Source organism: Fimicolochytrium jonesii (assembly GCF_025526975.1).
Source record: "Fimicolochytrium jonesii strain JEL569 chromosome Unknown EV422scaffold_36, whole genome shotgun sequence".
NCBI classification, from domain to species: domain Eukaryota; kingdom Fungi; phylum Chytridiomycota; class Chytridiomycetes; order Spizellomycetales; family Powellomycetaceae; genus Fimicolochytrium; species Fimicolochytrium jonesii.
In genome coordinates this window covers 287,230-310,279 of record NW_026515703.1, presented here as the reverse complement: position 1 = coordinate 310,279, position 23,050 = coordinate 287,230, and the positions used below count along the sequence as shown (strand labels likewise).

Sequence of the window (23,050 nt, the reverse complement as noted above, 5' to 3'; positions counted from 1 at the left end):
ACCCTAGACCCTAACCTAACCCTAACCCTAACCCTAACCCTAACCTAACCCTAACCCTAACCCTAACCCTAACCCTAACCCAACCCTAACCCTAACCTAACCCTAACCCTAACCCTAACCCTAACCCTAACCCTAACCCTAACCTAACCCTAACCCTAACCTAACCCTAACCCTAACCCTAACCCTAAACCCTACTACAGTCTCATCAATGGCATCATGGACGCTGCCACCAGAGTTCTATTCAGAGGAGATCGCAATAGACAGACTACTGTGACAGACTGTCAGCGCTTCCGAGATGTTCTCAACTCTTTTGGTTTCAATCCCGGATGGTTCAAAGGCATTGCACCCGTCATTGATCCTGCTCGTGCTTGGTGGGGTCATGGGGATGGGGAAGTGCCTGATGCTGCTCCCATTGGCAATATCCGTGAACTCTTCCATCAGCATCGTGATCAGCTTCAATGTCCCAACTGTGGAGGCTCAGCTTTTCATAGCATTGGCGGTCAGCATCGTTTCCGTCTCCGCTGCGCCAGGTACCCTGAGTGCGTACGACTTTTGGACAGAACCAAGTCCGTGACATGCTTGCGGAAGTCCTTTAGTACTGTTGAATGTCGTTGAGAACTTTACACCAAAACCCTTTTCTGAATGTGCGCTTTTCCAATGTACTCTAAATCAATAAATGCAATACTACTTTCCACCATTTTAAATGTTCCATGACAGAGACAGTTTGGCTGAATTTAATAAGTGATCTGGGAAATCTCTAACCCCAACCCTCTCACTCTGCGTACCCTGCAAGCAAGCCCAGGTCACGTGCTCTAACCTGCATGGACAAACTGTAGAACACTGCTTTAACCGGAAAATGTTCAACAGTTTTGGTAAAAACAGACCGCAAGGGTCCTACAAACAGTACGATGCACAGCGGAATTCACAAAATGTTTACTGGAGAACACGGCCAAACCCCTTTGCCTGCACATGCGTACTCGTGTCTTTTGTTAGGAGGTCTTGGGGATCACGACTTGAGAATTGAAAAGGGGCCCTGTTCTTCAGCCAAAAGCAAGGTTACACAAGATTTGCTACCACATCAGCTATGCAAACCATAGGCTACAATCAACTTTCATTAAGTGCCCTACACTGGATAGTCAGCCAGATGTTGAGATATCACCACATTTTCCAACTTTTTACCCCCCGTCGCGTGAAAATTTCGTTTTTCTAAGTTTCTGAAGCCGTTTCCGCACGGATTGCCAATCCGAGAGTACTTCAATTAGAGAATATGATATGGGGCCAACTTTTCAATTAGGACGCCAACTCCGGATCGGCACTAGAAAAATCCCAATTTGCACAAGTCCTATAACGTATATATAACATATATGTCCCCTTTATATCAACCCCCCCCCCCGTACCCGCACCACCGCCCATATGACCCATCACTTGCCCTTGCACACCTAGTCCTCCCCGACTTGCCTAGGTGCGCAATACCCCCCGCCACTACCTCCCTCAGAGTCAAAAATTCGAACTGTAGAACACACCCAAAAGCCAGAAAACTCGAAAATTTCTAAGTCCCTAGGGTTCCAGGCAACCCAATAAAAAACCCAACCCAGGGGGTCTTGTAACCCTAACCCTAACCCTAACCCTAACCCTAACCCTAACCCTAACCCTAACCCTAACCCTAACCCTAACCCTAACCCTAACCCATCCCTGCCTCATCTCGTCCCCTCAGCACCGGGATATCCATGCTCCTGATCATCAATCCTATGTCGAAGGTATTCGACCGGCCCCCTGAACTCTCGTAGACCGCATCCTTCGCTGCCATGGTCTCCCAGTAAGCCTTCATCCCGTACTGCACTATCCTAACCATTCCCCCTTCAACGCATTCCGACAAGGTCCCAATCAGGGTATCCAACGCCACATGCTGTCTGCCCTGAATCGTGCTATTAGGGCTGTCACTCCCCCGCACAATTATTCCATGGTCCCTATATAATCCCTCAATGATCCCCTCTCTAACACCCCGACTCGGCGGGATGCTCAGTATGAACGGTTGGCTCACAACCGTAATCCATTCCTTATAGAATGGGTCATCCTTGAACGGCGGACGAGCGCCCGCCATTTGGACAATGGTGGACCTATCGAACAGCTGGTTAAGATCAGTTAAACTGATCGTAACCGCCATCCAGTCCACATCGTATTGATATGGGTGCATGGTGATATTTATTTTGCCCCCGGAAAAATCCCTCTGTTGTTGTGTCGAACGCAAGGTTTGAACCATGCACCCTCGGTTGTGAATTGAGTATCTTATGCAACTGCGCTATTTGCCATCGATGAAATGCATTGAAAACGTATTCGCCAGATAGGGCGCAGGCTAACCCTAACCAGTATGCGTGCATAGTAGAGTTGTATAGAGTGCGCTATGGGTGTCCGGGGACTATGGGAATTCATCTGTAGGGGGTTCCTAGGTAAAGGACATGTGTATGGACTGGCTTTAATGCATTCCAGGTGGTGTTGGATTTTGAGAAAAGCGTCAATCCTATTTTGTTTTTTGCATTTTCTGCAGCCGTTTACAGCTTAATTGCACATCTGAGATGACTTTAACTATGAGAACATATATCTGGCTACAACTTTCGTTACGCCCACATCGTGTTTCGGGTGGCGCGGGAAAAAGAAAAAAAAAGTATCCCCAGCAAAACCGGGGTTGGAACTTGGGGCACTAGTTCAGATAACATTAGCACTTGCCACTATGCCAATGTCTGTCGGTAGAATGTTACCTGTGTTTGGTCAGGTCAACCAGACGGCGCAAAATGCAAAATTTTCGAAAATTCTCTAAGTCCCACCCATTGGAGCTTGCGGGTGCCATAGCTCTGTCAATAGTGATTGAATCTCCCTGGTTTCCCTTCCGTACCTATACTATCTTTTGAATCCGCACCATTGCCTTGGATGGCCAAGGTGGAACGGATGATGTAGTGCATGCGAATGGACACGCACCGCCGGTTTTTCGCATGTTTTGCTTGTAGATCGGCCAAAAACACTTTTTACCTGCACTTCTCAGCTTTTTGATTGTTTCCTGACACTGTCAAGCAATGCTAGACGTATTTAAAGACATTTTGAAGGAGGAAAAAAGAAAAGAAGGCCTGGCCCCCTCTGAGAATCAAACCTGCGCCATGAGTCACCAAAATCTTTGAAAATTCTCTAAGTCCCACCCCTGGGGACTTACGTGTGCCATAGCTCCTTCAATAGTCATTGAATCTCCCTGGTTCCACTTCCGTAACTATATTATCTTTCAAATCCGCACAACTTTCCTCAGGTGTCCAAGGTGGTGCGGATGACATAGTGCATGCAAACGGACATGCACTGCATGCTTTTTGCATGATTTGCTGGTTGACAAACACCCTGTCATATCCATGTATTGCAATGCAAAAAGGCATTTGCCATCCTCCACCATCAGGAGGAGCAGTGGAAGAAAAGAAAGTATTTGGGCCTCAAAAGGATTTGAACATGTAGCAAATTGAGAGCAAACCAAAATGAGCCATTCGCCACCAACTGGAGAACACCCCCATATTGCCTGGAAACAAAAGTGCCAGGAGTTGATGAATACTAGAGTAGATGAAGGTTCCTAGATGTTTTTGGGGATGTTTTCTGAGACTATTCCACTTCAAGCAAATTCCATCCACTCAGAGCTTCAGAAAATGCGTTTTGGTCACATTTTCATAGTAAAAAATCTGAAAAACGGATTTTCCGGGAGCATTGAGTGGAAAACATGCCCCACAATTTTATGTACAGTACAGTAAGACGCCCCTGAACATTGCTAGCACCTATTTTTGACACTTTCCGGACCACCAAAATAACCCATAACCCGGAACAGTCCTGTAACCCTAACCCTAACCCTAACCCTAACCCTAACCCTAACCCTAACCCTAAGGCATTTGCATTCCTCCACCATCAGGAGGAGCAGTGGAAGAAAAGAAAGTATTTGGGCCTCAAAAGGATTTGAACATGTAGCAAATTGAGAGCAAAATGAGTCATTCGCCACCAACTGGAGAACACCCCCATATTGCCTGGAAACAAAAAGTGCCAGGAGTTGATGAATACTAGAGTAGATGAAGGTTCCTAGATGTTTTTGGGGATGTTTTCTGAGACATATTCCACTTTAAGCGAAATCCATCCACTCAGAGTTTCAGAAAATGCATTTTGGCAATATTTTCATAGTCAAAAATCGGAAAAACAGATTTTCCCGGGGCATTGAGTGGAAAACATGCCCCAAAACTTGAAGCACATTACAGTAAGATGCCCCTGAACATTGCTAGCAACTTTATATGACACTTTTTGGATGGCCAAAAATAACCCATAACCGGGAACAGTCCTGTAACCCTAAACCCTAACCCTAACCCTAACCCTAACCCTAACCCTAACCCTAACCCTAACCCTAACCCTAACCCTAACCCTAACCCTAACCCTAACCCTAACCCTAACCCTAACCCTAACCCTAACTAACCCTAACCCTAACCCTAACCCTAACCCTAACCCTAACCCTAACCTAACCCTAACCCTAACTACCCTAACCCTAACCCTAACCCTAACCCTAACCCTAACCCTAACCCTAACCCTAACCCTAACCCTAACCCTAACCCTAACCCTAACCTACCCTAACCCTAACCCTAACCCTAACCCTAACCCTAACCCTAACCCTAACCCTAACCCTAACCCTAACCCTAACCCTAACCCTCATCCCCTGCCTCATCTCGTCCCCTCAGCACCGGGATATCCATGCTCCTGATCATCAATCCTATGTCGAAGGTATTCGACCGGCCCCCTGAACTCTCGTAGACCGCATCCTTCGCTGCCATGGTCTCCCAGTAAGCCTTCATCCCGTACTGCACTATCCTAACCATTCCCCCTTCAACGCATTCCGACAAGGTCCCAATCAGGGTATCCAACGCCACATGCTGTCTGCCCTGAATCGTGCTATTAGGGCTGTCACCCCCGCACAATTATTCCATGGTCCCTATATAATCCCTCAATGATCCCCTCTCTAACACCCCGACTCGGCGGGATGCTCAGTATGAACGGTTGGCTCACAACCGTAATCCATTCCTTATAGAATGGGTCATCCTTGAACGGCGGACGAGCGCCCGCCATTTGGACAATGGTGGACCTATCGAACAGCTGGTTAAGATCAGTTAAACTGATCGTAACCGCCATCCAGTCCACATCGTATTGATATGGGTGCATGGTGATATTATTTTGCCCCCGGAAAAATCCCTCTGTTGTTGTGTCGAACGCAAGGTTTGAACCATGCACCCTCGGTTGTGAATTGAGTATCTTATGCAACTGCGCTATTTGCCATCGATGAAATGCATTGAAAACGTATTCGCCAGATAGGGCGCAGGCTAACCCTAACCAGTATGCGTGCATAGTAGAGTTGTATAGAGTGCGCTATGGGTGTCCGGGGACTATGGGAATTCATCTGTAGGGGGTTCCTAGGTAAAGGACATGTGTATGGACTGGCTTTAATGCATTCCAGGTGGTGTTGGATTTTGAGAAAAGCGTCAATCCTATTTTGTTTTTGCATTTTCTGCAGCCGTTTACAGCTTAATTGCACATCTGAGATGACTTTAACTATGAGAACATATATCTGGCTACAACTTTCGTTACGCCCACATCGTGTTTCGGGTGGCGGGGGAAAAGAAAAAAAAAAGTATCCCCAGCAAAACCGGGGTTGGAACTTGGGGCACTAGTTCAGATAACATTAGCACTTGCCACTATGCCAATGTCTGTCGGTAGTTGAATGTTACCTGTGTTTGGTCAGGTCAACCAGACGGCGCAAAATGCAAAATTTTCGAAAATTCTCTAAGTCCCACCCATTGGAGCTTGCGGGTGCCATAGCTCTGTCAATAGTGATTGAATCTCCCTGGTTCCCTTCCGTACCTATACTATCTTTTGAATCCGCACCATTGCCTTGGATGGCCAAGGTGGAACGGATGATGTAGTGCATGCGAATGGACACGCACCGCCGGTTTTTCGCATGTTTTGCTTGTAGATCGGCCAAAAACACTTTTTACCTGCACTTCTCAGCTTTTTGATTGTTTCCTGACACTGTCAAGCAATGCTAGACGTATTTGAAGACATTTTGAAGGAGGAAGGAAAAAAAAGAAAAGAAGGCCTGGCCCCCTCTGAGAATCAAACCTGCGCCATGAGTCACCAAAATCTTTGAAAATTCTCTAAGTCCCACCCCTGGGGACTTACGTGTGCCATAGCTCCTTCAATAGTCATTGAATCTCCCTGGTTCCACTTCCGTAACTATATTATCTTTCAAATCCGCACAACTTTCCTCAGGTGTCCAAGGTGGTGCGGATGACATAGTGCATGCAAACGGACATGCACTGCATGCTTTTTGCATGATTTGCTGGTTGACAAACACCCTGTCATATCCATGTATTGCAATGCAAAAAGGCATTTGCCATCCTCCACCATCAGGAGGAGCAGTGGAAGAAAAGAAAGTATTTGGGCCTCAAAAGGATTTGAACATGTAGCAAATTGAGAGCAAACCAAAATGAGCCATTCGCCACCAACTGGAGAACACCCCCATATTGCCTGGAAACAAAAAGTGCCAGGAGTTGATGAATACTAGAGTAGATGAAGGTTCCTAGATGTTTTTGGGGATGTTTTCTGAGACATATTCCACTTCAAGCAAATTCCATCCACTCAGAGCTTCAGAAAATGCGTTTTGGTCACATTTTCATAGTAAAAAATCTGAAAAACGGATTTTCCGGGAGCATTGAGTGGAAAACATGCCCCACAATTTTATGTACAGTACAGTAAGACGCCCCTGAACATTGCTAGCACCTATTTTTGACACTTTCCGGACCACCAAAATAACCCATAACCCGGAACAGTCCTGTAACCCTAACCCTAACCCTAACCCTAACCCTAACCCTAACCCTAACCCTAAGGCATTTGCATTCCTCCACCATCAGGAGGAGCAGTGGAAGAAAAGAAAGTATTTGGGCCTCAAAAGGATTTGAACATGTAGCAAATTGAGAGCAAACCAAAATGAGTCATTCGCCACCAACTGGAGAACACCCCCATATGCCTGGAAACAAAAAGTGCCAGGAGTTGATGAATACTAGAGTAGATGAAGGTTCCTAGATGTTTTTGGGGATGTTTTCTGAGACATATTCCACTTTAAGCGAAATCCATCCACTCAGAGTTTCAGAAAATGCATTTTGGCAATATTTTCATAGTCAAAAATCGGAAAAAACAGATTTTCCCGGGGCATTGAGTGGAAAAACATGCCCAAAACTTGAAGCACATTACAGTAAGATGCCCCTGAACATTGCTAGCAACTTTATATGACACTTTTTGGATGGCCAAAAATAACCCATAACCGGGAACAGTCCTGTAACCCTAACCCTAACCCTAACCCTAACCCTAACCCTAACCCTTAACCCTAAGGCATTTGCATTCCTCCACCATCAGGAGGAGCAGGGAAGAAAAGAAAGTATTTGGGCCTCAAAAGGATTTGAACATGTAGCAATTGAGAGCAAACCAAAATGAGTCATTCGCCACCAACTGGAGAACACCCCCATATTGCCTGGAAACAAAAAGTGCCAGGAGTTGATGAATACTAGAGTAGATGAAGGTTCCTAGATGTTTTTGGGGATGTTTTCTGAGACATATTCCACTTTAAGCGAAATCCATCCACTCAGAGTTTCAGAAAATGCATTTTGGCAATATTTTCATAGTCAAAAATCGGAAAAACAGATTTTCCCGGGGCATTGAGTGGAAAACATGCCCCAAAACTTGAAGCACATTACAGTAAGATGCCCTGAACATTGCTAGCAACTTTATATGACACTTTTTGGATGGCCAAAAATAACCCATAACCGGGAACAGTCCTGTAACCTAACCCTAACCCTAACCCTAACCCTAACTACCCTAACCCTAACCCTAACCCTAACCCTAACCCTAACCCTAACCCTAACCCTAACCCAACCCTAACCCTAACCCTAACCCTAACCTAACCCTCCCTAACCCTAACCCTAACCCTAACCCTAACCCTAACCCTAACCCTAACCCTAACCCTAACCCTAACCCTAACCCTCATCCCTGCCTCATCTCGTCCCCTCAGCACCGGGATATCCATGCTCTGATCATCAATCCTATGTCGAAGGTATTCGACCGGCCCCCTGAACTCTCGTAGACCGCATCCTTCGCTGCCATGGTCTCCCAGTAAGCCTTCATCCCGTACTGCACTATCCTAACCATTCCCCCTTCAACGCATTCCGACAAGGTCCCAATCAGGGTATCCAACGCCACATGCTGTCTGCCCTGAATCGTGCTATTAGGGCTGTCACTCCCCCGCACAATTATTCCATGGTCCCTATATAATCCCTCAATGATCCCCTCTCTAACACCCCGACTCGGCGGGATGCTCAGTATGAACGGTTGGCTCACAACCGTAATCCATTCCTTATAGAATGGGTCATCCTTGAACGGCGGACGAGCGCCCGCCATTTGGACAATGGTGGACCTATCGAACAGCTGGTTAAGATCAGTTAAACTGATCGTAACCGCCATCCAGTCCACATCGTATTGATATGGGTGCATGGTGATATTTATTTTGCCCCCGGAAAAATCCCTCTGTTGTTGTGTCGAACGCAAGGTTTGAACCATGCACCCTCGGTTGTGAATTGAGTATCTTATGCAACTGCGCTATTTGCCATCGTGAAATGCATTGAAAACGTATTCGCCAGATAGGGCGCAGGCTAACCCTAACCAGTATGCGTGCATAGTAGAGTTGTATAGAGTGCGCTATGGGTGTCCGGGGACTATGGGAATTCATCTGTAGGGGGTTCCTAGGTAAAGGACATGTGTATGGACTGGCTTTAATGCATTCCAGGTGGTGTTGGATTTTGAGAAAAGCGTCAATCCTATTTTGTTTTTTGCATTTTCTGCAGCCGTTTACAGCTTAATTGCACATCTGAGATGACTTTAACTATGAGAACATATATCTGGCTACAACTTTCGTTACGCCCACATCGTGTTTCGGGTGGCGCGGGAAAAAAAAAAAAAAAGTATCCCCAGCAAAACCGGGGTTGGAACTTGGGGCACTAGTTCAGATAACATTAGCACTTGCCACTATGCCAATGTCTGTCGGTAGAATGTTACCTGTGTTTGGTCAGGTCAACCAGACGGCGCAAAATGCAAAATTTTCGAAAATTCTCTAAGTCCCACCCATTGGAGCTTGCGGGTGCCATAGCTCTGTCAATAGTGATTGAATCTCCCTGGTTTCCCTTCCGTACCTATACTATCTTTTGAATCCGCACCATTGCCTTGGATGGCCAAGGTGGAACGGATGATGTAGTGCATGCGAATGGACACGCACCGCCGGTTTTTTCGCATGTTTTGCTTGTAGATCGGCCAAAAACACTTTTTACCTGCACTTCTCAGCTTTTTGATTGTTTCCTGACACTGTCAAGCAATGCTAGACGTATTTAAAGACATTTTGAAGGAGGAAAAAAAGAAAAGAAGGCCTGGCCCCCTCTGAGAATCAAACCTGCGCCATGAGTCACCAAAATCTTTGAAAATTCTCTAAGTCCCACCCCTGGGGACTTACGTGTGCCATAGCTCCTTCAATAGTCATTGAATCTCCCTGGTTCCACTTCCGTAACTATATTATCTTTCAAATCCGCACAACTTTCCTCAGGTGTCCAAGGTGGTGCGGATGACATAGTGCATGCAAACGGACATGCACTGCATGCTTTTTGCATGATTTGCTGGTTGACAAACACCCTGTCATATCCATGTATTGCAATGCAAAAAGGCATTTGCCATCCTCCACCATCAGGAGGAGCAGTGGAAGAAAAGAAAGTATTTGGGCCTCAAAAGGATTTGAACATGTAGCAAATTGAGAGCAAACCAAAATGAGCCATTCGCCACCAACTGGAGAACACCCCCATATTGCCTGGAAACAAAAAGTGCCAGGAGTTGATGAATACTAGAGTAGATGAAGGTTCCTAGATGTTTTTGGGGATGTTTTCTGAGACATATTCCACTTCAAGCAAATTCCATCCACTCAGAGCTTCAGAAAATGCGTTTTGGTCACATTTTCATAGTAAAAAATCTGAAAAACGGATTTTCCGGGAGCATTGAGTGGAAAACATGCCCCACAATTTTATGTACAGTACAGTAAGACGCCCCTGAACATTGCTAGCACCTATTTTTGACACTTTCCGGACCACCAAAAATAACCCATAACCCGGAACAGTCCTGTAACCCTAACCCTAACCCTAACCCTAACCCTAACCCTAACCCTAACCCTCATCCCCTGCCTCATCTCGTCCCCTCAGCACCGGGATATCCATGCTCCTGATCATCAATCCTATGTCGAAGGTATTCGACCGGCCCCCTGAACTCTCGTAGACCGCATCCTTCGCTGCCATGGTCTCCCAGTAAGCCTTCATCCCGTACTGCACTATCCTAACCATTCCCCCTTCAACGCATTCCGACAAGGTCCCAATCAGGGTATCCAACGCCACATGCTGTCTGCCCTGAATCGTGCTATTAGGGCTGTCACTCCCCCGCACAATTATTCCATGGTCCCTATATAATCCCTCAATGATCCCCTCTCTAACACCCCGACTCGGCGGGATGCTCAGTATGAACGGTTGGCTCACAACCGTAATCCATTCCTTATAGAATGGGTCATCCTTGAACGGCGGACGAGCGCCCGCCATTTGGACAATGGTGGACCTATCGAACAGCTGGTTAAGATCAGTTAAACTGATCGTAACCGCCATCCAGTCCACATCGTATTGATATGGGTGCATGGTGATATTTATTTTGCCCCCGGAAAAATCCCTCTGTTGTTGTGTCGAACGCAAGGTTTGAACCATGCACCCTCGGTTGTGAATTGAGTATCTTATGCAACTGCGCTATTTGCCATCGATGAAATGCATTGAAAACGTATTCGCCAGATAGGGCGCAGGCTAACCCTAACCAGTATGCGTGCATAGTAGAGTTGTATAGAGTGCGCTATGGGTGTCCGGGGACTATGGGAATTCATCTGTAGGGGGTTCCTAGGTAAAGGACATGTGTATGGACTGGCTTTAATGCATTCCAGGTGGTGTTGGATTTTGAGAAAAGCGTCAATCCTATTTTGTTTTTTGCATTTTCTGCAGCCGTTTACAGCTTAATTGCACATCTGAGATGACTTTAACTATGAGAACATATATCTGGCTACAACTTTCGTTACGCCCACATCGTGTTTCGGGTGGCGCGGGAAAAAGAAAAAAAAAAGTATCCCCAGCAAAACCGGGGTTGGAACTTGGGGCACTAGTTCAGATAACATTAGCACTTGCCACTATGCCAATGTCTGTCGGTAGAATGTTACCTGTGTTTGGTCAGGTCAACCAGACGGCGCAAAATGCAAAATTTTCGAAAATTCTCTAAGTCCCACCCATTGGAGCTTGCGGGTGCCATAGCTCTGTCAATAGTGATTGAAACTCCCTGGTTGCCCTTCCGTACCTATACTATCTTTTGAATCCGCACCATTGCCTTGGATGGCCAAGGTGGAACGGATGATGTAGTGCATGCGAATGGACACGCACCGCCGGTTTTTCGCATGTTTTGCTTGTAGATCGGCCAAAAACACTTTTTACCTGCACTTCTCAGCTTTTTGATTGTTTCCTGACACTGTCAAGCAATGCTAGACGTATTTGAAGACATTTTGAAGGAGGAAAAAAAGAAAAGAAGGCCTGGCCCCCTCTGAGAATCAAACCTGCGCCATGAGTCACCAAAATCTTTGAAAATTCTCTAAGTCCCACCCCTGGGGACTTACGTGTGCCATAGCTCCTTCAATAGTCATTGAATCTCCCTGGTTCCACTTCCGTAACTATATTATCTTTCAAATCCGCACAACTTTCCTCAGGTGTCCAAGGTGGTGCGGATGACATAGTGCATGCAAACGGACATGCACTGCATGCTTTTTGCATGATTTGCTGGTTGACAAACACCCTGTCATATCCATGTATTGCAATGCAAAAAGGCATTTGCCATCCTCCACCATCAGGAGGAGCAGTGGAAGAAAAGAAAGTATTTGGGCCTCAAAAGGATTTGAACATGTAGCAAATTGAGAGCAAACCAAAATGAGTCATTCGCCGCCAACTGGAGAACACCCCCATATTGCCTGGAAACAAAAAGTGCCAGGAGTTGATGAATACTAGAGTAGATGAAGGTTCCTAGATGTTTTTGGGGATGTTTTCTGAGACATATTCCACTTTAAGCAAATTCCATCCACTCAGAGTTTCAGAAAATGCGTTTTGGTCACATTTTCATAGTAAAAAATCTGAAAAACGGATTTTCCGGGAGCATTGAGTGGAAAACATGCCCCAAAATTTTATGTACAGTACAGTAAGACGCCCCTGAACATTGCTAGCACCTATTTTTGACACTTTCCGGACCACCAAAAATAACCCATAACCCGGAACAGTCCTGTAACCCTAAACCCTAACCCTAACCCTAACCCTAACCCTAACCCTAACCCTAACCCCTAACCCTAACCCTAACCCTAACCCTAACCCTAACCCTAACCCTAACCCTAACCCTAAACCCTAACCCTAACCCTAACCCTAACCCTAAGTATTACCTAAACGACGACCTGTGGTTTTCTTGTCGAGAAAAATAAAGGACGCGGAAACTCAATATCCTACGCACGAACAGGGGCTTTTAGCTCTTGTGAAGATGTTGACTGCCAACCATCCATATCTTATCGGTCGTTACTTTCGATGTTTCAGCGACGGCAAAGGACTCGAAAAATCCAAACACATCCCCATTATCGTCTTCATTTCCTCTGACGTTACATATGTGGTGCCGGCCTGGTGGCGAAAATTGGATACCATAAATCTATCGTAGACTCTTTCACGCTCGGATAGCCCTCCAGGATCATGCTGACTCTGCGTGTGGAAGAGCACGTCCGAGATACGATTAGTGAAGGTCCTTCGTTCCTGCTCTCCGTGCAAACCCCAAATGGCATCTTTGGCCATGGCATGGAGACTCAGCAGGTATCTCCTCCATCCTCCCCCCACTTTGAAAGTCCATAGTTCCTATCACTTTCATCCGTCGCGAATTAAACTACAAAACAAGCGCCTCGCAAATCCCGAACATATAATACTCTTTCCATTGACTTTTTCATTTCGCCCCGCCTGAATATATGCGGTCTTCTTCCGCGACGCGCTTATACTCTTGTTCTACTTTTATTCACACGGTAGGCTGCAAAGCGGGTCGATCCAGAACCGTGAACGAGTTCTCCACGGCTACTCTTTTGTCATTATAGGTTGAAGAGTGCGCGGGTGTCAGCCAAGGCTCCGAGCCAGAGGTGTAGAGATACTCCCGGCGAGTGCCAAAGATCTCTTCCCGCCTGGTATGGTGATCATGTCCAAGGTATGTGTAAAAACGATTGAATAGGTATGCGATTTGGTCAACGTCGTCGATATCGAACCCATAAGGTTCGGATAGACGGTAATGCCGAGCCAAGTCTGCGGTGTTGTATGTCGGTCCTCGCGCCACTGCGTATGACGAATTGATCTTATCAGCCTGCGTTCATTGGGTTTCGACACTGGCCAATCCTTACTTGCGAAGGCGTTCCGTTTCTGAGTTCGTTGAAGAACGAGCAGAAGCTAATCTGGAATCGCGGTAGCCAACGCGACTTAAGTCATCCGATGGAAAACGAAGAATGATCTAAGACCTTCCCTTTATGTTCCCCGTGTGCCCCGGCCGCCTGACAAGAAAACGAATCCTTCATTGGCCGTAAACGGGAACCCCATAGCACTCCCGCAAAAATCAACCGACATTTAGAAACCACGCTGCCCCGTAGATGGCAGGAGAAGCAGATATCCCAAAAGCCCGTTACGCCAGTGAAAAGATGTGCGGGAGGAGTCACTAAGCTTTACAACTAACACGTACTACGTATAGTTCGAACTTTTCCTCGTGCACGCCGATAGACCCACTCGTAGAGCGAGCCGCCCCTAATCCAAAAATGCAGGACTCAAGAAACTGATAGCATCGACCAGCACGAGACAAAGCAAGGGGGATACACTGCCACGAGGTCATCAGGACCCGAACCAACAATAGGAGCTTTGGCAAGCGCTTTCTCCCCGGCCCAACTACCACTCAGAAAAGGCGTTGATAAGCTCCTCCGCTTCCTCTTCCATTTCTGCTGGAGTTCCTGCCCGCGTGAATCCAAGATCCAAATTCGCACTCCGTCGGTTGCAGAATAGACAAAGTTTTCCAAACGAACGTCTCCGTGTATATGGCCAGCACGGTGCAGGGAGTCCAGACAACGTACGCAATCAGCCCTCAGCTGAGAAGTGGCCCCCATCTCTTCACCGAGATGCCGCAATCTTCGAGTGCGATGATTTTGAGCATGTTCCAGACTCGAAAGTATCCAAAAAACCGGGGAATCGTATCACCCTGAAGTGGTGCCAGGATGCGGTACTGGTTCACTTCGTCATCAAGTTCCTTCGAGTAGAGAGTACTTTTGGTCGCGTCCACGATTTTAAAAATCACTTCACTCCTCGTAAAGTCCCTTCCACCACCGCACCCATACGACTTCTGTCCCTGCCCTTGTCAAATGTCACGCGACCGATCTCCACATCGGTAAGTGTATATGACACCCGGAGGCGGGAGGAAGACGGCGACGAAGCAGGGGACCCGAAGCGAGATGGCGACGGCGATGTGGTCGGCGACGCATAGAACCACTTATCCATAGCGAGTAGGAGGAGCGTAACGTACGCCTCCATGACTGTGAATGGCGTAGATTTGTTGTAGCCAAAAGGGCCTACAATTTGCAATTGACCGCCTAATTGCGAACCTTTGCGCTGCAGGAAGTAAGTCTCCTCGTATGTGGTCAAAACTCCAAAACGATGATGGTTGAAAGTCATGTAGCCATATATCTGGTCGATCGCGCGGCGAACTTTGGACTTGGGGTGGGAATTTCGATATGCCGTCACAATATCGTTCTGCTTGGGAAACGCCCACGGGGTCTTGAACTCGATGGTCAAAATTGGTTTTCCTCCGTTTTGCTCGAGTATCCTGTCCGGGTCTGAGACCACAGAGTTGTTGCCCGTGATATCAACGATTTTGTACCCGGAGTGACCTAGCGCCTCCAAGGCGTCACTTAAGGTTTCGTGCAAGGTATAGTCAGCAAAGGCGTGCACATTGGTCTCTGATGACACCGGAGTGCGTGGGGTGTAAATGTGCTTCTGAAACCACTTGCTGCCAAGGAGAGGGCGATTTGCCAGAACGGCAATTGAAAAATCAGACCACTCCTCGAGAGTATTGATATCTGTTAGCGGGTGGGTTGGCGTCGTGGTAGACGTCCCGGACAGTGTAATGTGCCGCGGTATGGGGGGTAAAACTGCATTCTGAACGAAATGCAACAAGGTTCCACTCGCCATGGTGGGTGAGTGACAGGGCGAGACCGAAGCGGACTTGTGCGTTGCGGAGGATATGCCGAAGCTGGGTGTGAGCGCGAAGGTTGTTCTGAACGTCCAAGAAGTTATTGAGCGGGAGATGCTTCCCGGATGGAGTGCGGCGGTGAGTGCGGAGATGAGGGGAGCTGCGAGGATGGGCCGTTGCCGAAGGCCGTGGCGACGTCGAAACCTGCGTCGAAACTGGCGAATATGAACGGTTGAAATGTTGCGCCCGTGGGAAGCTGCGTGGGAAGGTCAAACGCGGCTATCCACGTGGCACGTTGGCGATTGGCATAGCAGCGACATGCAACATCACTGCCAGAAAGCCTCTCATCGGCCTTTCACCGAAGGCAAAAGGCCCCAGCCTCGCTCAAGCGCCCCATTGCAATACAATCTGTATAAGTAGGAGTGCCGTTTCAGAGTGCGAGTGGCAAGTTGCCAGCACAAGAAAAGTTGGCACTGGGTCCAGCACCGCTTGTCCATTAGCTTCTGCAACCCACTGCATCATCCCGCGGCACTCTAACATGAGCATATCATCCCTATGCAGCAAGTTCCGCGACTACCTCCTCCTCACTCTACTTCGCTTCATCGCAAAGTCAGCCAGCCGCCCTCCACCCTGCGCCTTCCGCACATTCACCGAGATCCCCTCGCGCGACCCCACAAGGACGATCAAAGCACACATCTATACTCCTCCGATCCTCTGTCACAGCAACGCGCCCAGTGCCGTTATCATCAACTGGCATGCAGGAGGCTTTATTCTACCGGTTCATGGGCAAGACGCAAAGTTTTGCGCATCGATGGCAGAAGATGTTGGTTGCGTCGTAATTGACGCGGATTATCGCAAAGCGCCCGAGGACGCGTTTCCCGCTGCCGTGGAGGATGTGGAGGATGTGGTGCGTTGGGTGTTGGGGAGGCGCGAAGTCTATGATATCGGGAGGATCGCGGTTACCGGCTTCAGTTCCGGTGGAACCTTGGCACTTGGAGTTTGTTTAAGGACACAATCTGCCGCAGGAGGTGGTTTTGGGCTCGACATGGGATTGACGATTCCGCGTGCTGTGGTAACGTTTTACCCTCCTACTGATAAATCTATCCCGCCTGAAGCCAAGACCGCCGTTGGCGACCTCGTTGATCCCACACCGCCTTTCATTCTTGAATTGTTTGGAAAGGCATACCCCGGTGTGACAGCCGACCTCGCCAACCCACTCATCTCACCTTCCCGTGCCGACCTGACACGATTCAGCGACTCGGACTACCTCATTCTTACATGTGCTGGGGATCTCCTGTGTGCGGAGGCCGAGGAACTGGGGCACCGGCTGGAGCAGCGAGCAACCGAGGACCATCGTGGGCGGAAGGTTCTCGTTAAGAGACTGGAAGGTGTGGGGCATGCTTGGGACAAGAAAGCCCGAGATGGCACCCGGGAGGCGGAGGTCAGGGATGAGGCATACGTGTTGGCTGCGGAGTTCTTGAAGGAGAGTTTATCCCGGCTGTGAAATTAGCCTATGCAGGTAGTGTGGCTCGGTTGGAGGTTGGTGGTCCATCGACTGACTCATTGTAGTGTACGATACATCCATTTTTAGTTGGTGCAACATGCGAGTTGAGGGAACTACATCCGAGTAACATTACGGAAAGAGTCTCCTCTCGATCGACTGCTTTCTCCGATCCCTAGTTCCGCAGTGCGAAGCTACCGCTTTTTGTGTTTTGATGATATATATAGAGCGGTGGTCAGACACTGCTTCAACGCAGCAAGACATGTGACTGTATCGGTACTTGAAAGTATGGGCAACATATAATCATAAGGTTCACACCACAAAGGGCCAAGTGCAGGCCGCGTTTAGAGACACAAGCGGTTGTAGTGCAGAATAGGTTGTAATACTGTATACGTATGGGCTCATGAATAGAAAAATATGCCATTGCCGCATATAAAACCCCCCGAAGATTCCGAAAACTTTTGTCGTGGTACAGTACCTCCAACACGAACGGTGGACACCGATCAGAATAAAGAAAGAGGTACAACCACGTTCAACGAACCTTCAAGGCAGGCGTATCCCCGAGTCCAGACTCCACAACTCTCATTCCCGAGCCGCACACCTCATCCAGCCCCCTTCTAGCCGCTCAACGCCCGCGACTTTCCCGAGTCCACAACCCTCATTATTGCCTAGCCGCACGCACAGACGCACTCATCGCGAAACTCATTCAGGCAGTCTATCGCGCGTTAAACAGTCGCCAACCGGACGCCGACATTTGGCGTCTGATTGGCGCTTGCCGGGTAATGATTAACTTGAAGCGTCGAACGGGCGTCGGCTAGCCGCTCGTTTTTAGGTAGTCTATTCACGAACAAACACTCCTCCGTCTTGCAAAATCCGTAACACCGTCTATGCTAAGTAAGTCACCCGTCAAGATACACGGTCCACCATCTATGATCCACCATGTACTGTACCGTCGACTATGGTACCCTCCACGCTCCACAGCAATCATCAATGCGAGCGAGGGGCCGGTGAAATTCATATAAAAAGGGGGATGGACCCTTTTCCGACAGACATCCCACAGTATCCCTTGAAATAAGCCGAAAACCAACAATGTTCTTCGCAAAGCTCGCCATCGTCACCCTCCTTGCGGTCAGCGCCAACGCGGGCATCATGGTGAACCTCAGGAACAGCTTCGGCAAATGCCTTGACGTTCCCTACGGCAACCGGCTACAAGGTCAAGCCCTCCAGGTCTGGGACTGCAACGGTGGTGACAACCAACAGTGGGCCATTACAGACGGTGCGGACTTCTGGGTCGTGTCCGGCAGCCTCTGCCTTGACACCAGGGGCAATGGTCCTGGAAGGACCACCGCTGAGCTTTGGGAATGTAGCAACAGTTAGTAATTTGTCTTAGGTTTCATGCGATCTTTCTCTCATCACTCACCGCCACAAATCTTCTCCTTGCATCTTATCTCTTACCTTGCTCCATGCATCACCACAACAACCCACTTCGTAACACAACAGATGTTGGCCAGAAATGGCACTGGGCCGGCCACTCCCTCGTCAACGGCTACGGCTACTGCCTCGACACCAACGGTAACATCGCAGACTCGGGTACGGCGGTTAATGTCTGGGATTGCAACGGCTCCGCCGGGCAGGGATGGTACTACTAAGCTGTATTGTAATGGATTGAAAAGATGTTAGATTACTGTAGAACCGTTACCGTTAAGTTGGGGTGACGATTAGAAGCTTCTGTCAAAGACGCAATTACAATGCCATTATTCAACACAATCTGGACTGACAGTTTTCTGTTTCCGACCGACGATGTACTATATTATGTTGCGATTCTTGCGATGTGGACTTCTCAAAAGCCGTTCTTTTTGTGCCTGGCGGTTTGCTGTTGACCCCTTACACGATGAAGCTCTGTCGTGATAAGGTTTTGACGGCATATTGACGAGACAGCGTTTCGGAGCTTGCCTCGGTATTTTGTGTGTGCATGATTGAGGGAAGGGAAAGGAGTTTCCCCGTATGAGAAAAGTACAATGACAAGCGGCTCTTCCATCCCTTCTGATCGTAGCAGGCCCTCATGATGGACAATCCGCGGCTAGGGTGCAGTTTAGTGGGTTTTCGAATTTAAGTTACGCGTGAACTTAAATTGACTTAAGGTTAGGTTAAGGTTAGGGTAAGTCACCGGCCCCCTGGTTAGGATTAGGGTTAGGGTTAGGTGGGGGTTAAGGAGGGTGGGGGTTAGGGGGGGTCGGTAATTTGTTGAAAAGTAATATATCTTTTAAATGGGAACCCTTAACCGCGTACATTAAATTCGAGAGCCCACTAAACTGCACCCTTACCACAAAACCGCTGGCTTTTCCGTGTAGCGCTCTGGATAGCAAGGAGGCAGTAAAGAGTCGTAAAGTAGGGATTAGCGAAATCTGCGCCGCACGGGCGTAGCAGTTTCGCGGGGCTCCTTGCAGCTGGAAAGTCCTACTTTATACAGAAAATTCTCGATTTCGATGTCCATTGTCCATGGGTTAGGGTTAGGGTTATGGCGCCAGCAATGAGAGCAAGACGGGGGCTAGAATAAAGCCCTTCATGGAGTTTGAGGCTGTTGGTTTGCTAGCGGAGAGTTGACGACAAAAGTTTTTTTGCTGCCGAATGAGTGGTGAGCGGTGACACAAGGCAGTCGTCAATGGATGCTGATATGGGGTAAGCGTGGCCGTAATCAGTCTGGAAATGCGTCGACGAAGGCAGCGGAGTTGTTGACGCGCGCCTGCGCAAACCTACAGTCAAGTCTCAGTTGACGGAAATTCAGTTGAAGGAAATTTCAGTTGACGGAAGAGGCAGCCTATACAGCCTGTACAGCCACGCCCAAAAGAGCCGTGCCGTAGAGCCTTCGAAACCTTCACCATCTCAAAGCATTTCACAGGCATGTTGCCCTCCCGAACTCCGAAAAAGCGCCGCAATCTTGGCGTGGCTCCCAGTACCGTCACCAGAATCCGCCAACGAGGACCCAACATAATACACCTGTCCAAAATACCCCCTGTCATATAGCCTTTTCCCACTCCCATTTAGCGGTATTCTTCTGCTGTCAATATACCTTTTTGTCACGGAAGTTCTCACCACCCAGGACCTCTGTTCAGCTTTGGAAATTTGGGCATAGGTTCTCTCTGTACAGTTGCAATCCCTTTTTATGACAAGGAGAGATGGAGGGAGCCACCGCACCACCTTCTGCGGTGCGGCGAAACCTTCTGCCATTTCCAAACAGCATTTGCAGAATGCCACCGCAATGGCAGAATGCCACCCCCACCAAAAGTCAAGCTAACAATCACGCCTGGCCGTGCCGGCAGTGAATACCACGCCTGGCCGTGCCGGCAGTGGTCATAGCTCTTCTAGTAGCAGAGGGCAACAGTGCCATTGCATTCTGTGGCAAAAAGTTTGGCAATTGCGAAGGATCTTGGCAGTGAGGATGAAGAGAACGACCGTTCTCCCGAGCTACCCAATTCTAACGCGAGTTACCCACTTCTAGTCACGCTCTCTGTTCAGTTGGCAGAAAATTCAGTTGGCGGAAAGGCCAAACCCTTTCCGTCAACTGAGACTTGACTGTACGTACGTAAGCCCCGTAAGTACTGTAAGTAGGATATGTGAGCGCTGAGCTGGTAAAAAGCTTGGTTCGTTTTTTCAGACTCTCGATCCCTTACTACCTCGTCTACCCACAACAACGAAACCCTCCTAACCTGCCGACAGCCGCCATGCACACTCACCTACCACAACAAGAAGAGGGCGGACCTCGTCTTTATGTCGGCAACCTATTCTACGCCGTTCAAGCCAGAGAAATTACGGACTTGCGAGTAGCGCACAGGATTCCGCACACTTCCGTTTCCATGTCCACGGACCCTATGACAGGTCGGAACCCGGGCTACCCGCAATTGAAATGTTGAGAGGGAAGGAACTACGGGGAAGGCCTATCAAGGTCAACTTCGCTACGGTGAAGAAGGATGGCCCGTCGAATGTTTTGCGTTTCAAGCCCGCCGGTGGGGGCTTTCGCACCTCCCGGGAACCGCTTGTGCGTCAGGAGCCCGCTTTTGACAGATGGAACCGAGACGACGCTGCAACACACTCGATAGACCCTCTACTCGAGGGGAGGAGGTTGTTCGTAGGCGGTCTTCCCCGGATGGCGCCACAGAAGGCAGTAGACTGCGCGATTCAGGAGCTCTTCAAGGGATTTGAAGTGGTCGCAGTGTCAAAGATGGTCTCACCCTGGCATGCCGCAGGGGAATCACCTGGAGACCGCTTCTACGTCTTTGTAGACTTGTCGTCGAAGTCGGATGCTGACGGAGCGATTGGAAAACTGGATGGGAAAAAGTCCCCGTGGACTGAGGGGAAGCTAATAGTGCGTTTGGCAAGGAAGAAGATTAATATGAAGCTTGCGCAGGAGCAGTTTGCTTTGAGCGAAAGGACCCCGCCGTTTGTGCGGTCCTCACCTGTATCCGAAAGAGCACAATCATCCTCCATGAGCTCGTCGCGCGCGGCATCTTCTCTGTCTTGGCGAGCAAAACCGTCGGGCGCTTCAACTATTCCAAGTTCAGAGTAGCCGGACGTAGATGGACAACAAGCAATACTTTACGACGTGTAGATTAATTTAGAACTTGAGTTTGAGTATGGACGCTAAGTCTCGCGAATGTCAATAGATGTGCTCGCGGAGCTATCGGCGTATATTGTTCTGTATTGGTCAATAAACCTCCTTGAGTTACATTTGGCATACTCAAGGAGAGGGTATTGTATGCATCGGAACCATGTATGCCAACCCATGGGAGGACTCTCTCGCCTAGTACTATGCTGTGCATTACGCCTGTTCCCCCGCGGGAGGTGATGGTGACTGAAACCCGTCGCATAGCACGGAAGAAGGTATACGAGGGAGTCCTGCGGTACATCAACTCGTCCTAGTGTCTTACAGTTTGAAATTCGCCGGGTTCTCCTGCCGGTAGTTCAATCTTCCAGACGAAGACATAAGTCCAAGGAGTTGAAGAAACCAGCAGTTATTGGAAGTTCTGCAATGCCGCAACCGCCAACCCCTCATCTTCCAAATCCGTCTCAGTCCCTCCTGCCCCCTCTCCAAATCTACCGAAAAGCCGCGGTGAGACACGTCAGTCTTCTCAAACAGCATGTTGTCCCGGCGAATATCGCCATGGAAAAACACGGCCCGATGAAGGTTCCCAATCGCAATGGCCGTTAACCGTCGCTCCTCCGCCCCCCAATCAGAGACCAATCCCGGCCAGAATGTTCTCCGTTGCAAGATACCCCAATCACCTGTCTAACAGGTTACGACCAAGTCTCTTCGGAATAAGTGTGATATGTGGGTCTCCCAATCAAGAGGTTTGACTGGCGTTTGGACTTTTGATGGTTCGCCAGAACCTCACCCACGGTTGTATCGACATCAGTCTCCATACTCTCCCGCGCATCACCCGTCGTACAGCCACGGCGGTCAAAGCTACTGGCGGGACGAGGAGCCCTGGGGCCAGTGGACTCATGCTTTGATCGCGATAACGGTCGAGAGGAGGAAGATGGCAAATCAATCAGAGGCATGCCTCTTCGCCTAGGCGTATCTTCCTCCCCTCGACCGTCTACTCGCCTTGATCCCCGAAAGCTTTCAGTGGGGTAGGTCTTGAGAGCAACAGCAGCAAAATACGTCGATTCTCTACGAAATGTAGCCCCGATAGCCGCGATTGCGTTTATTGTCCGAGGAGATGAACAGCGTAGGAGTGTCGGCCGGACGGTGCAAGAACCAGGTCTGTTCCTATTTGTCAGCCTCATAATGCAGCCTGTTGAGATGCATCTACCCAAAGGCTTGCTCCACGCAGCTCCTCAGATTTTGGCTGGCACAGGTTCCTTCGTCCCGACAAGGGCTTTGGTATACAACGGCGAGATGCTCGGTGTCACCGATCTATATTGCGGTGTGTTTCCTCACTTCGATGGTGGCATAAACCCGCCCAGTATTTTCATCTCCAAAAATGTTATCCGGCTCCCCCTTCATGTTTGTGAACGCTCCGTGACTGGTAAATACGCAAAGTGTTGGCAGTAACGGCTTCTGTTCGGAGTCGATCGTCGAGAACGCGTGACGCGCTGCCTCCGACA

The 23,050-nt window shown here is 48.8% G+C and overlaps 4 protein-coding genes across 4 annotated transcripts; 3 read left to right on the top strand and 1 right to left on the bottom strand.

The window, feature by feature from the left end:
* Nucleotides 1-14,457: 14,457 nt before the first annotated feature.
* On the bottom strand, nucleotides 14,458-15,681 carry EV422DRAFT_289204 (uncharacterized protein). The gene has a single exon (XM_053066027.1). The coding sequence runs from the start codon at nucleotides 15,441-15,443 to the stop codon at nucleotides 14,550-14,552; it is 894 nt and encodes a 297-aa protein (XP_052921526.1). The 5' UTR covers nucleotides 15,444-15,681; the 3' UTR covers nucleotides 14,458-14,549.
* EV422DRAFT_545714 (Alpha/Beta hydrolase protein) lies at nucleotides 15,623-17,389 on the top strand. Its single transcript, XM_053071472.1, has 2 exons — nucleotides 15,623-16,963; nucleotides 17,036-17,389. The coding sequence occupies exon 1, from the start codon at nucleotides 15,983-15,985 to the stop codon at nucleotides 16,946-16,948; it is 966 nt and encodes a 321-aa protein (XP_052921525.1). The 5' UTR covers nucleotides 15,623-15,982; the 3' UTR covers nucleotides 16,949-16,963; nucleotides 17,036-17,389.
* A 411-nt stretch (nucleotides 17,390-17,800) lies between these two features.
* EV422DRAFT_289107 (ricin B lectin domain-containing protein) lies at nucleotides 17,801-18,672 on the top strand. Its single transcript, XM_053066026.1, has 2 exons — nucleotides 17,801-18,317; nucleotides 18,446-18,672. Exons 1-2 carry the CDS (start codon nucleotides 18,035-18,037, stop codon nucleotides 18,592-18,594), a joined length of 432 nt encoding a protein of 143 aa, XP_052921524.1. The 5' UTR covers nucleotides 17,801-18,034; the 3' UTR covers nucleotides 18,595-18,672.
* Nucleotides 18,673-20,474: 1,802 nt separating this feature from the next.
* Nucleotides 20,475-21,663, top strand: EV422DRAFT_545709 (uncharacterized protein). The gene has a single exon (XM_053071471.1). It carries the CDS (start codon nucleotides 20,850-20,852, stop codon nucleotides 21,507-21,509), a length of 660 nt encoding a protein of 219 aa, XP_052921523.1. The 5' UTR covers nucleotides 20,475-20,849; the 3' UTR covers nucleotides 21,510-21,663.
* The last annotated feature ends 1,387 nt before the right edge of the window (nucleotides 21,664-23,050 follow it).